We start from the raw sequence: 12,659 nt of genomic DNA on the forward strand, positions 1-12,659 counted from the left end.
GAAACAGGCTTCACTTTTGTAAATGATTTCACAGAAGAGGAAGACAGTTCACTTCTCTAAGTCTCCTTTTTCTCATCTTTAAAATGGACTTAATTAGAATAGGTTTGTTGGGAGGATTAAATAAATCATCTCATGTGAAATGAAGTAAGATAGAGCCTTGCATAGATTGCATAGATTAGCATTGCCATTGATAACTTACTATCTGCTGAACACATTGTTAGCATTTTTACACTAACATCAAGTTTGGTGTAATTCTCTTCCAAAAGAGATAAGAAACTGCAGAAATAAGTTCAGCGATGCTTGAGAAGAAGGAGTAATGAACCCTAATTGGTCCTGTTTTACACAAAGGGAGATTGAGACTAAGAGTTACGACACATTTCAGAAGACAGGAAGTCAACAAACAGGGGCTCTAGAATCGGCTCAGCCTAAAGCACACAGTTCCCTTAAGGATTTTTTCACTGGTCTCCAAGCCTTTGGTGTCTATTCTTTTATTTTTATTTTTTAAAGAGAAGGTTGGAATAAAATCAATGTCAATGTCTCTTTCCAGTTTGTCTATAACTTTGCAATATTAAAGGAGTGTCTATAACTTTGCAATATTAAAGGAGATCTAGAACACAGCTACAGAACAAAGTCAAGAGTCCTGATTCCTGGGATCCTTGTCTGCTGATCACTGATCACTCACCTCTCTCTGAAAAATTCCCTTTTTTCTTTTTTTCCTTTCCTTTCCTTTCTCTTTTCCCTTCCCTTCCCTTCCCTTCCCTTCCCTTCCCTTCCCTTCCCTTCCCTTCCCTTCCCTTCCCTTCCCTTCCCTTCCCTTCCCTTCCCTTCCCTTCCCTTCCCTTCCCTTCCCTTCTCTTCTCTTCTCTTCTCTTCTCTTCTTTTCTTTTCTTTTCTTTTCTTTTCTTTTCTTTTCTTTTCTTTTCTTTTCTTTTCTTTTCCCGAATCTCCCTCTGTTGCCCAGACTGGAATGCACTAGTGTGATCTCACTTCACTGCAAACTTCGCCTCCCAGGTTCAAGCGATTCTCCTGTCTCAGCCTCCCAAGCAGCTGGGATTACAGGCACGTGCCACCACACTCACCTAATTTTTGTATTTTTAGTAAAGACAGGGTTTCACCATGTTGGTTAAGCTGGTCTTGAACTCCTAACCTCAAGTGATCCATCTGCCTCAGCCTCCCAAGGTGCTGGGATTACAGGTGTGACTCACCATGCACACCCTGAAAAACTCTTCAGAAGTTGGCTTGGAAGTTCATACTGGGCAGAACCCACAGCAGCGCAGCAAAACCTCTATAGCCTGACTGCCTCTCTTGATTCCTCTGGGCAGGGTATCTCTGAAAGAAAGGCAGCAGCCTTGGTTAGAGGCTTAAAACTCCCATCTCCCTGGGACCAAGCATCTGAGGGAAGGGTTGGCAGTGGGCACAGCTTCAGCAGACTTAAAGGTTCCTGCAGACCAGCTCTGAAGAGAGCAGACGGTCTCCTAGCACAGTACACGACCTCTGTTAAGGGACCGACTGCCTCCTTAAATGGGTCACTGACCTCAGTGCCTCCTGACTGGGAGACACCTCCCAGCAGGGGTCAACAGACACGGGACACAGGAAAGCTCTGGCTGGCATCTGTCAGGTGCCCCTCTGGAATGAAGTTTCCAGAGAAAGGAACAGGCAGCAATCTTTGCTGTTCTGCAGCATCTGCTGGTAATACCCAGGCAAATACGTCTGGAGAGGACCTCCAGCAAACTCCAGCAGACCTACAGAAGAGGGGCCTGACTGTTGGAAGGAAAACTAACAAACAGAAAGCAATAACATCAACATCAACTAAAAGGATGCCTATGCAAAAACCTCATCCAAAGGTCATCAGCATCAAAGATCAAAGGTAGATAAATCACAAAGATGAGAAAAAAACTGAGCAAAAATGCTGAAAATTCCAAAAAACAGAATGCCTCTTCTCCTCCAAAGGATCACAAGCCCTTGCCATCAAGGAAGCAAAACTGGACAGAGAATGAGTTTGATGAACTAACAGAAGTAGGTTTCAGAAGGTGGGTAATAACAAACTCCTTCGAGCTAAAGAAGCATGTTCTAAGCCAATGCAAGTAAGCTAAGAACCTCGATAAAAGGTTATAGGAACTGCTAACTAGAATAACCAATTTAGAGAAGAACATAAATGACCTGATGGAGATGAAAAACAAAGCATGAGAACTTTGTGAAGCATACACAACTATCAATAGCCAAATTGATCAAGTGGAAGAAAGGATATGAAAGATTGAAGATCAACTTAATGAAATAAAGCATGAAGACAAGATTAGAGAAAAAAAAGAGTGAAAAAGAATGAACAAAGCCTCCAAGAAATATGGGACTATGTGAAAAGATCAAACCTGTGATTAACTGGTGTACCTGAAGGTAATGGGGAGAATGGAACCAAGTTAGAAAACACACTTCAGGGTATTATCCAGAAGAATTTTCCCAACTAGCAAGACAGGACAACATTCAAATTCAGGAAATACAGAGAACACCACTAAGGTACTCCTCAAGAAGAGCAACCCCATGACACATAATCATCAGATTCACCAAGGTTGAAATGAAGAAAAAAATGTTAAGGGCAGCCAGAGAGATAGATCGGGTTACCCACAAAGGGAAGCCCATCAGACTAACAGTGGATCTCTCTGCAGAAACCCTATAAGCCAGAAGAGAGTGGGGGCCAATTCAACATTCTTAAAGAAAATAATTTTCAACCCAGAATTTCATATCCAGCCAAACTAAGCTCCATAAGCAAAGGAGAAATAAAATCCTTTACAGACAAGCAAATGCCAAGAGATTTTTTTTCACCACCAGGCCCCCTGAAAGAAACACTAAATATGGAAAGGAAAAACTGACACAAGCCACTGCAAAAACATACCAAAATGTAAAGACCAATGACACTGTGAAGAAACTACATCATGATGACAGGGTCATACTCACACATAACAATATTAACCTTAAATGTAAATGGGCTAAAGGCCCCAATTAAGAGACACAGACTGGCAAATTGGATAAAGAGTCAAGACCCGTTGGTGTGCTGTATTCAGGAGACTTATCTCACATGTAAAGACACACATAGGCTCAAAATAAAGGGATGGAGGAATATTTACCAAGCAATTGGAAAGCAAAAACAAACAAACAAACAAACAAAAAAACAGGGATTGCAATCCTAGTCTCTGATAAAAGAGACTTTAAGCCAACAAAGATCAAAAAAGAACACTCCTCAGCAAATGCAAAAAAATGGAGATCATAACAAACAGTCTCTCAGACCACAGTGCAATCAAATTAAACTCAGGATTAAGAAACTCATTCAAAACTGCACAACTACATGGAAACTGAACAACCTGCTCCTGAATAACTCCTGGGTAAATAACAAAATTAAGGCAGATATAAATAAGTTATTTGAAACCAATAAGAACAAACACACAATGCACCTGAATTCCTGAGACACAGCTAAAACTTCAGAGGGAAATTTATAGCACTGAATACCCACATGAAAGAGCTGGAAAGATCTAAAATTAGCACCATAATATGACAGTTAAAAGAACTAGAGAAGCAAGAGCAAACAAATTCAAAAGCTAGCAGAAGACAAGAAATAACTAAGATCAGAGCAGAACTGAAGGAGATAGAGACATGAAAAACCCTTCAAAAACTCAATGAATCCAGGAACTGTTTTTTATTTTTTGAAAAGATTAACAAAATACATAGATTGCTAGCCAGACTAATAAAGAAGAGAAAAGAATCAAATAGACACAACAAGAAATGAAAAAGGGGAGATCACCACTCATCCCACAGAAATACAAACTACCATCAGAGAATACTATAAACACCCTTACACAAATAAACTAGAAAACCTAAAAGAAATGGATACATTCATAGATACATACACCCTCCCAAGACTAAACCAGGAAGAAGTCAAATCCCTGAATAGACCAATAGCAAGTTCTGAAATGGAGGCAGTAATTAATAGCCTACCAACCAAAAAAAGGCCAGGACCAGACGAATTTACAGCTGAAATCTACCAGAGATACAAAGAGAAGCAGGTACCATTCTTTCTGAAACTATTCCAAACAATATAAAAAGAGGGACTCCACCCTAACTCATTTTATGAGGCCAGCATCATCCTGATACCAAAACCTGGCAGAGACACAACAGAAAAAGAAAATTTCAGGCCAATATCCCTGATGAACATTGATGCGAAAATCCTCAATAAAATACTGACAAATCGAATCCAGCAGCACATCAAAGAGGTTATCAGCCACAATTGAGTCAACTTCCTCCCTGGAATGCAAGTCTGTTTCAACATACACAAATTAAGAAACATAATACATCACAGAAACAGAACCAATGACAAAAACCACATGATTATCTCAATAGATGCAGAAAAGGCCTTCAATAAAATTCGACACCCCTTTATGTTAAAAACACTCAATAAACTAGGTGTTGATGGAACATATCTCAAAATTATAAGAGCTATTTATGACAAACTCACAGCCAATATCATACTGAATAGGCAAAACCTGGAAGCATTCCCTTTGAAAACCAGCACAAGACAAGGATGTTCTCTCTCACCACTCCTACTCAACATTGTATTGGAAGTTCTGGTGAGGGCAATCAAGCAAGAGAGAGAAATAAAGGTATTCAAATCGGAAGAGAGGAAGCCAAATTGTCTCTCTTTGCAGTTGACATGATTGTATATTTAGAAAACCCCATCGTCTCAGCCCAAAAACTCCTTAAGCTCATAAGCAACTTCAGCAAAGTCTCAGGATACAACATCAATGTGCAAAAGTCACAGGCATTCCTATACACCAGTAATAGGCAAACAGAGAGCCAAATCATGAGTGAACTCCCACTCACAATTGCTACAAAGAGAATAAAATACCTGGGAATACAACTTACAACAAGAGATGTGAAGGACTGCTTCAAGGAGAACTACAAACCACTGCTCAAGGAAATAAGAGAGGACACAAATGGAAACACATTCCATGCTCATGGATAGGGAGAATTAATATTGCAAAAATGGCCATACAGCCCAAAGTAATTTACAGATTCAGTGCTATTCCCATCAAGCTACCACTGACTTTCTTCACAGAATTAGAAAAAACAACTTTAAATTTCATATGAAACCAAAAAAGAGTCCATATAGCCAAGACAATCCTAAGCAAAAAGATGAAAGCTGGAGGCATCATGCTACCTGACTTCAAACTATACTACAAGGCTACAGTAACAAAAACAGCATGGTACTGGTACCAAAACAGATATATAGACCAATGGAACAGAACAGAGGCCTCAGATATAACACCACAAATCTACAACCATCTGATCTTTGACAAATCTGACAAAAACAAGCAATGGGGAAAGGGCTCCCTATTTAATAAATAGTGTTGGGAAAACTGGCTAGCAATACACAGAAAACTGAAACTGGACCCCTTCCTTACACCTTAGACAAAAATTAACTCAAGATGGATTAAAGACTTAAAGGTAAGACATAAAATCATAAAAACCCTAGAATAAAACCTAGGCAATAACATTCAAGATATAGGCATGGGCAAAGTCTTCATAACTAAAACACCAAAAGCAATGGCAACAAAAGCCTAAATTGACTAGTGGGATCTAATTAAACTAAAGAACTTCTGCACAGCAAAAGAAAGTATCATCAGAGAGAAAAGGCAACCTACAGAATGGGAGAAAATTTTTGCAATCTATCCACCCAAAAAAGGGCCAATATCCAGAATCTATAAGGAACTTAAAAAAATTTACAAGAAAAAAACAAACAACCCCATCAAAAATTGGGCAAAGGCTATGAACAGACACTTCTCAAAAGAAGATATTTATGTGATCAACAAACGTATGAAAAAACGCTCATCATCACTGATCATTACAGAAATGCAAATCAAAACCACAATGAGATACCATCTCATACCAGTTAGAATGGCGATCATTAAAAAGTCAGGAAACAACAGATGCTGGAGAGGATGTGGAGAAATAGGAACACTTTTACACTGTTGGTGGGAGTGTAAATTAGTTCAACCATTGTGGAAGACAGTGTGGCAATTCCTCAGGGATCTAAAACCAGAAATACCATTTGACCCAGCAATCCCATTACCGGGTATATACCAAAGGATTATAAATCATTCTACTATAAAGAAACATGCACACATATGTTTATTGCAGCACTGTTTACAATAGCAAAGCCTTCAACCCAAATGGCCATCAATAACAGACTGGATAAAGAAAATGTGGCACATATACACCATGGAGTACTATGCAGCTATACAAAAGACTGAGTTCATGTCCTTTGCAGGGACATGGATGAAGCTGGAAACCATCACTCTCAGCAAACTAACACAGGAACAGAAAACCAAACACCACATGATCTCACTCATAAGTGGGAGTTGAACAATCAGAACACATGTACACAGGGAGGGGAACATCAAACACCAGGGCTTGTCGGTGCATGGCAGGCAAGGGGAGGGATAGCATTAGGACAAATACCTAATGTAGATGACGAGTTGACGGGTGCAGCAAACCACTGTGGCACATGTACACCTATGTAACAAACCTGCACTTTCTGTACATGTATCCCAGAACTAACAAACCTGCACGTTATGCACATGTACCCTAGAACTTAAAGTATAATAATAATAAAAAAATTAAAAAATAAAAATAAAAATAAAAAAAATAATAAAAATAAAAGATACCTTTTCCAATAAAAAAAAGAAAAAGAAAAACTCTTTAGAAGTCAAGATTTTGTTTTCACAAGGGGGATCCATTTCCTGCCCATCACTCAGGATCATTCCTGATCAAGGCCCCTCATGCATCAGGCACCAAATCACAGGCAAGAAATGGATTTACTCTAGGTCCCTGCTGAAAAGGAAGCCTCCAAGAAAGGAAGAGAAAAAGCCCTTGGAGCTGCCCCTCCTTGCTAGAGACGGTCAGTGAGCTGGATGAAACAGCTGCACAGCTTGGATGTCTAAAGATTGATTTTATTTATTTCCACTGAGCCACTGAGGTTTTTCAGGTTCAGAGTAAATCCAAAGCCCATTAACTCCAAAGCCATTTTTTGAGGAAAACACAAAAATGAATAATCGATTGCTAATAAAGTCCTTTAAATAAAGTCCTTTAAATTCCCACCAGAGTTATGAAATTGTTCTTACTACAGAAACAATCATTGAACCACGTCAGACAAACTCCTCTGAGGTCAAGAATACTCCAAATTTATTCTGTTGACACATTTTTAAAAACCTCATATCTGACACATGTGCAGCTCAGGCATTCTTGGAAACCATCCCTGGGGTAGCCTGCTTTTACTTGGAAGCAGTGGGAAAACTTGGAAGAATATTTGGAGAAATATCCAGACTCTGAGGTCTTTCCAGCATTCCCAATCTGCCCTTCTTTATTTTATTTTATTTTATTTTATTTTTTTATTTTATTATTTTATTTTATTTTGAGATGGAGTCTCACTCTGTTGCCCAGGTTGGAGTGCAGTAGCATGATCTCTGCCCACTGCAACCTTCATCTCCTGTGTTCAAGCAATTCTCGTGCCTCAGCTTCCTGAGTAGCTGAGACTACAGGCACCTTCCACCATGCCCAGGTAATTTTTTGTATTTTTGGTAGAGACAGGTTTTCACCATGTTGGCCAGGCTGGTCTTGAACTCCTGACCTCAAGTGATCTGCCCGCCTCAGTCTCCCAAAGTGCTGGAATTACAAGTGTGAGCCACTGTACCCAGGCCTATTTCCTAATAATAAAAAATAGTAACTTCTACTCACTGAATATCTATAGTGATCTAATCATTCTTCTAAGCACTTTAGATCCATGCACTCATTTAATTCACACTACAATTCCCTAAAGTACACATGATTAGTATCCTGCTCTTACCCTAGCAGAGACTGGTTAAGTAAGTTGTCCATGGTATCACAGCTAGTCGGTCACAGAGCCGTCATCCAAACGCAGACATCCTGGATTCAGACTCTACATTAGACTAACCCATCTGGAATAGAGTAGGAAAGAACAAGGAAGACTCAACATTTTTGGCCTCTATTTGGTAATTATAGTTACGTTTTTAGGTAATTATAGACCCATTATCCTGGATGGGCACTTAGAGACTTTGTGGAACAGCAAGATCCCTCTCTCATCCTGTGCCCATGACAGACATCACCAGTCAACCACAACACAGTATTTAACTAACGCAAGGCAACTCCTCAGAATCTTTAACATTCTTGTTTGTGCTCCTGTACCAATCAATCATTTTGATATGAGAGTGTGCAGGAAAAAACAGGAAACAGGTTTGCAGTACCTCCACACCAGTATTCAATGCTGTAATCCACTGCAGTGGCTCCATTAAAGACTATGCCTCCCTTATACCCTCTCCAACTAGGGTGCCTAGTGTTATGAACAAAGGGATAGGTATGGGTTCTTGTGTCCCCTCAATTTTTGATATTTTTAGCCATCAGATACCTTGTCTGCAATGTGTGCTCAGAGAGCAAGGGGGAAACTAGATAATTGATTTTCCAAATGTGTTCCCTAAATGTGTTCCCTGGGAAATAAGGGCACAGAAGGCTGCCTATTCTGTTTCAAACAAATCCCCTTCACTACAGTGTATTTGATGAGTTGGGGTTTGTTGATGAAAAGGGCTTCAGCAGCTAAGCAAATGGTTTAAAAGTGCCCCAGAAGTCAAGATTAACAGAAACTATCCAGTTCTGATGTCTTGTCAAGCTAAAATTGCAGGGCACTAAGATTCTATGATCACTCCATTAAAACACAGCATCTAAGCTGTGGTGTGTTGTCCTTCCTGGTTCAGAGATGCAACCATGTGCAGGGCTACTGAGCTCTCTTTGCATCTGGGTGGGAGCCTAATGGAAGTTTTGGGGCTCCTTACTGGTCTCCAAAATCCTCAAGACCATGTGAATACAGGAATCAAGGAAGGTTCTTAGATCAACACATCCCCCAGGCCCTTGGTTTTCTTGCTCCTTTCCCCCACTACAGGTGTTTAATTTCAACTTATCCCCCCGGCCCTTGGTTTTCTTGCTCCCTTCCCTCAATACAGATGTGTAACTTCATTTCATAATCACATATTCCCCTCCTTTCCAGCAGCAAGATCCAGATGGATTAAAAAATGTACCAAGTCCCTCCCACTAGCTTGCCTCTCTTCTGTTCTGCATGACCTCCTAGGATCTGGAATTTGGTCAGCAATTCAGAAACTCCTTCATCATGACCCTGCATAGGCAAAGACTTCCCTGGAAGCTCCCTCACAGTCTGCTCCCTATAAAAGGCAGGGAGATGAGCCAGAGGAGCAGAGAGGCTGAGACCAGCCCAGAAACCACCACTTCTCACGCCGAATCTCATACCCTCGGCCTCCAACATGAAGGTCTCCGTGACACTTCTGTGGCTGCTGCTCATAGCAGCTGCCTTCAGCCCCCAGGGGCTCACTGGGCCAGGTAAGCCCCCCAACTCCTTACAGGAAAGGTAACCACCTTTAGAGCTACCAGGTCAGCAAGAATCTTTAGAGACTCACTGCAAATTCTCCATCCAAAAAATAGGTAAACGGGTTTTGTGGGTGGACAAGAAATGGCTCATCCTCACATCCAGTCACTGGAAGAGCCAGAACTAGAAGCCCAGGCTCCCAAGGCTGTTCCCCACATTCAAGAGGGATGCTGGTTGCATCCATATCCAGCTATCCTTACAGTGTTTGGGAATGGGGCACTCTAAAGAAGGGCTCTTTCCTACTGTGGACATGGTGGGCATTTTTGCAGTGGGGGAGAAGGAAAATCTGTTGATTAGAAGCTCAATATGTTAATTCGACTCCAGGACAGATTTCAGAGCCAGTGCCTAAGAGAAGAACGAGGTCCCGGGGGATCTCTTGAGGTGACTTATTTTGACACTGTTTGGGAAAGTTATCTAGGAGATTTGTTCCATAACTCATTTTCCCATACTCTGGTGACAAATTTACTGAGTGTATCAGTCCCCCTGAGCCAGTGCATGGCATGGTAACAAACAGTTCTAAATTATCAATGACTTAACAGAATTAACTAAATTAACAAAAGTTACCTTCTCACTTCTACTAAATATCTATAATGTATGGACTCAGGCTTCTGCATTTTATACTCAGGATTCTAGACTGATGGAGAAGTTGCCCACGACAGGGAACATTGATGGATACTGTGATTAAGCAAAAGGAAGCTCTCAGGAGTCTTGCATACATAGGCAATGCACTGTGGCTCAAAAATGACACCCATCACTTTGTCTCCTCCCTTATTGATCAAAATGAATTAATGCCTCCAACAAACAAAAGTGGTCAAGAAATGCGAGTCTACCTTGTGTCTCAAAACTAAGGATGGAGAATATTTGGTGAAAATTACCATGACCATCACCTGGCCACGTAGGTCTTTATAATGACAGAGCTAGCATTTGTCACATTGACCAAGCTTTTTCCATACCCTCAAGAGTAATGATGAGTCCTCAATGCACAGGGGAGGATGCTGAAGACACAGGACAGCATCCGCCAGACACATAGGACTTCGGAGCAGAGGGATTCTCCCTCCACCTCTCGCAATTTCTAGCTTTCTCCTAACTTCCTTTACAAATTCATGCTTGGAAATGTCTGTGTATCATCATGTGGCTCATTTTTTTCTCTGTTCATTTTTTTCCCCCAAAATTCAGCTTCTGTTGCAACCACCTGCTGCTTTACCCTGACCAATAAGAAGATACCCCTTCAGCGACTGGAGAGCTACAGAAGAATCACCAGTGGCAAATGTCCCCAGAAAGCTGTGATGTAAGTAAATAAAGCTCACCCTCCCTTAGACAAAAAATTAATGTCTAGGTTACAGAGTCAAGAACTGTGTCACAGTTGCTGGGAGTCATAGACTCTGATAGTTTGACCTCTGGTCCAATTCATTAATTTTCACAAGTGAATGTTCACTCCCAGCTCCCTGCCTGGGAGCTTGCTGTGGTCACATCAATTTCTTCAAGTTAAGAACAAAGATGGTTTTACTGGGCCTTCAAGAGCAGCAACTAACCCAGGAGTCTCATCCTTCCTCCTCTCCATGGCAACCCTTTGTCGAGTGGCAAATGGTCCTTAAACATTTAGGGTCAAATGGGCAGAATTTTCAAAAACAATCCTTCCAATTGCATCCTCTGTCTCCCACAGCTTCAAGACCAAACTGGCCAAGGATATCTGTGCCGACCCCAAGAAGAAGTGGGTGCAGGATTCCGTGAAGTATCTGGACCAAAAATCTCCAACTCCAAAGCCATAAATAATCACCATTTTTGAAACCAAACCAGAGGCTGTTGCCTAATTTGTTTTCCCTTCGTACAATGCATTCTGACGTAACCTCATTATCAGTCCAAAGGGCATGGGTTTTATTTAATATATATATATATTTAAAAACCTATTGCATTTAATTTATTGAGGCTTTAAAATGTATCCTCCATGAATATCAGTTATTTTTAAACTGTAAAGCTTTGTGCAGATTCTTTATCCTGTGGAACCGCCAATTCGATCCCCTGCCACAAGTGGGCAATGTTCCCCCTCTCCTCTCTTCCTGCCTGGAATCTTGTAAAGATCCTGGCAAAGATGATTAGTATAAAAATGTCATTGTTCTTGTGAACCCAAAGCGTCACTCATTAAATGGAAGTAAATGTTGTTTTAGGAATACAAAAAGTATGTGCGTATTTTATTATAGTCACTAGATGTAATTTTTTTGCAGGAAATCCACACTGAGCTGAGGGGGACAAAGGTGATTGTGGCTGGGAGGGGCTTGGTTATGGGGGTGGGAACTGTGTCCCTGGGAAATGACCTTTTGGCTTAGCTCGTCTTCATTGAAATGCAGGGTAAAACTGACAAACCCATTTCAGCCTTCTATTCCCATTTTCAACAGTATTTCCCAGACCCCAACACTTCAGCCATGAAAATATCAGGAGCTTTGCCACCATTCCTTTTCTCCCCACCCCATGCTTGCCTCTCCTGGGACTTATTTTAACAGCCCTGTCATATCTCCCTCTACCTGACCCTGTTCGTCGGTCTTCCAATCCAGACTAGGCAGACATGACAGACATTGGGAAATCAGAGGAAGGCTAGATGACCCTTTACCAGAGGGTTGGGGGTGCAGGCTTTACAGGTGTGGTGGAGCTTAAAGTAGGTCTTGGTGCATGCACAAAGTGAACAGGCCTTGCTGGAGATAATTCAGTCTAGGTAGAGGAGAAGAGGTGTTGCTTGAGCAAAATCCAAGAAGTAGGAATGATCATGGTGCATTTACCCAGTTGGGTGGGGGCCCATCAAAAGGTGTCAGTGTTCGAGTGTGTGTGAAATGGTGGGGAAATTTGGAAAGAAGTTTGAGGCCAGGCTGTCTAGGTGGGGAGTTTGTGCTTCATGTAAGGTGAACATATGATTCTTCCCAGTCAAGTCAGGATGCTTTTGAGAGCAGAAAACTGGTATTATTCATAAGTATTCTGGAACAACAGATATAAATTAACACTGTCCTAAGTAAACTGGAGCATGTGGTCACTCTAGGAATAGAAGGCATTGCAAGTTTTGATTCAGTGGAGAGAAGTGCCGTGACCACACTATGAGGGGGTTCAGGAAGGGCAACCAGGTGGCCATGGGCTGAACTGGGAGGAGAAAAGCGAAGCACTTAGCTCACTATTGCAGTGT

General features: G+C 41.2%; 1 protein-coding gene across 3 annotated transcripts in view; it reads left to right on the forward strand.

The window, feature by feature from the left end:
* The window catches only part of LOC104675111 (C-C motif chemokine 2), a 36,173-nt gene extending 24,490 nt beyond the window's left edge, over positions 1 to 11,683 (forward strand). The window contains exons 1-3 of one of the 3 annotated variants that reach the window (XM_010379570.1): positions 9,231 to 9,447; positions 10,670 to 10,781; positions 11,157 to 11,683. In XM_010379570.1, coding sequence (XP_010377872.1) covers positions 9,372 to 9,447; positions 10,670 to 10,781; positions 11,157 to 11,262 — 294 coding nt within the window. In that variant the 5' untranslated portion in view covers positions 9,231 to 9,371 and the 3' untranslated portion in view covers positions 11,263 to 11,683. Of the gene's footprint in view, positions 1 to 9,230; positions 9,448 to 10,669; positions 10,782 to 11,156 lie in introns of those variants that run through there. The other 2 variants (XM_030924010.1, XM_010379571.1) reach the window with 2 other exon arrangements.
* Positions 11,684 to 12,659: the final 976 nt, after the last annotated feature.

This window comes from Rhinopithecus roxellana, chromosome 19, assembly GCF_007565055.1.
Source record: "Rhinopithecus roxellana isolate Shanxi Qingling chromosome 19, ASM756505v1, whole genome shotgun sequence".
Taxonomy (NCBI): domain Eukaryota; kingdom Metazoa; phylum Chordata; class Mammalia; order Primates; family Cercopithecidae; genus Rhinopithecus; species Rhinopithecus roxellana.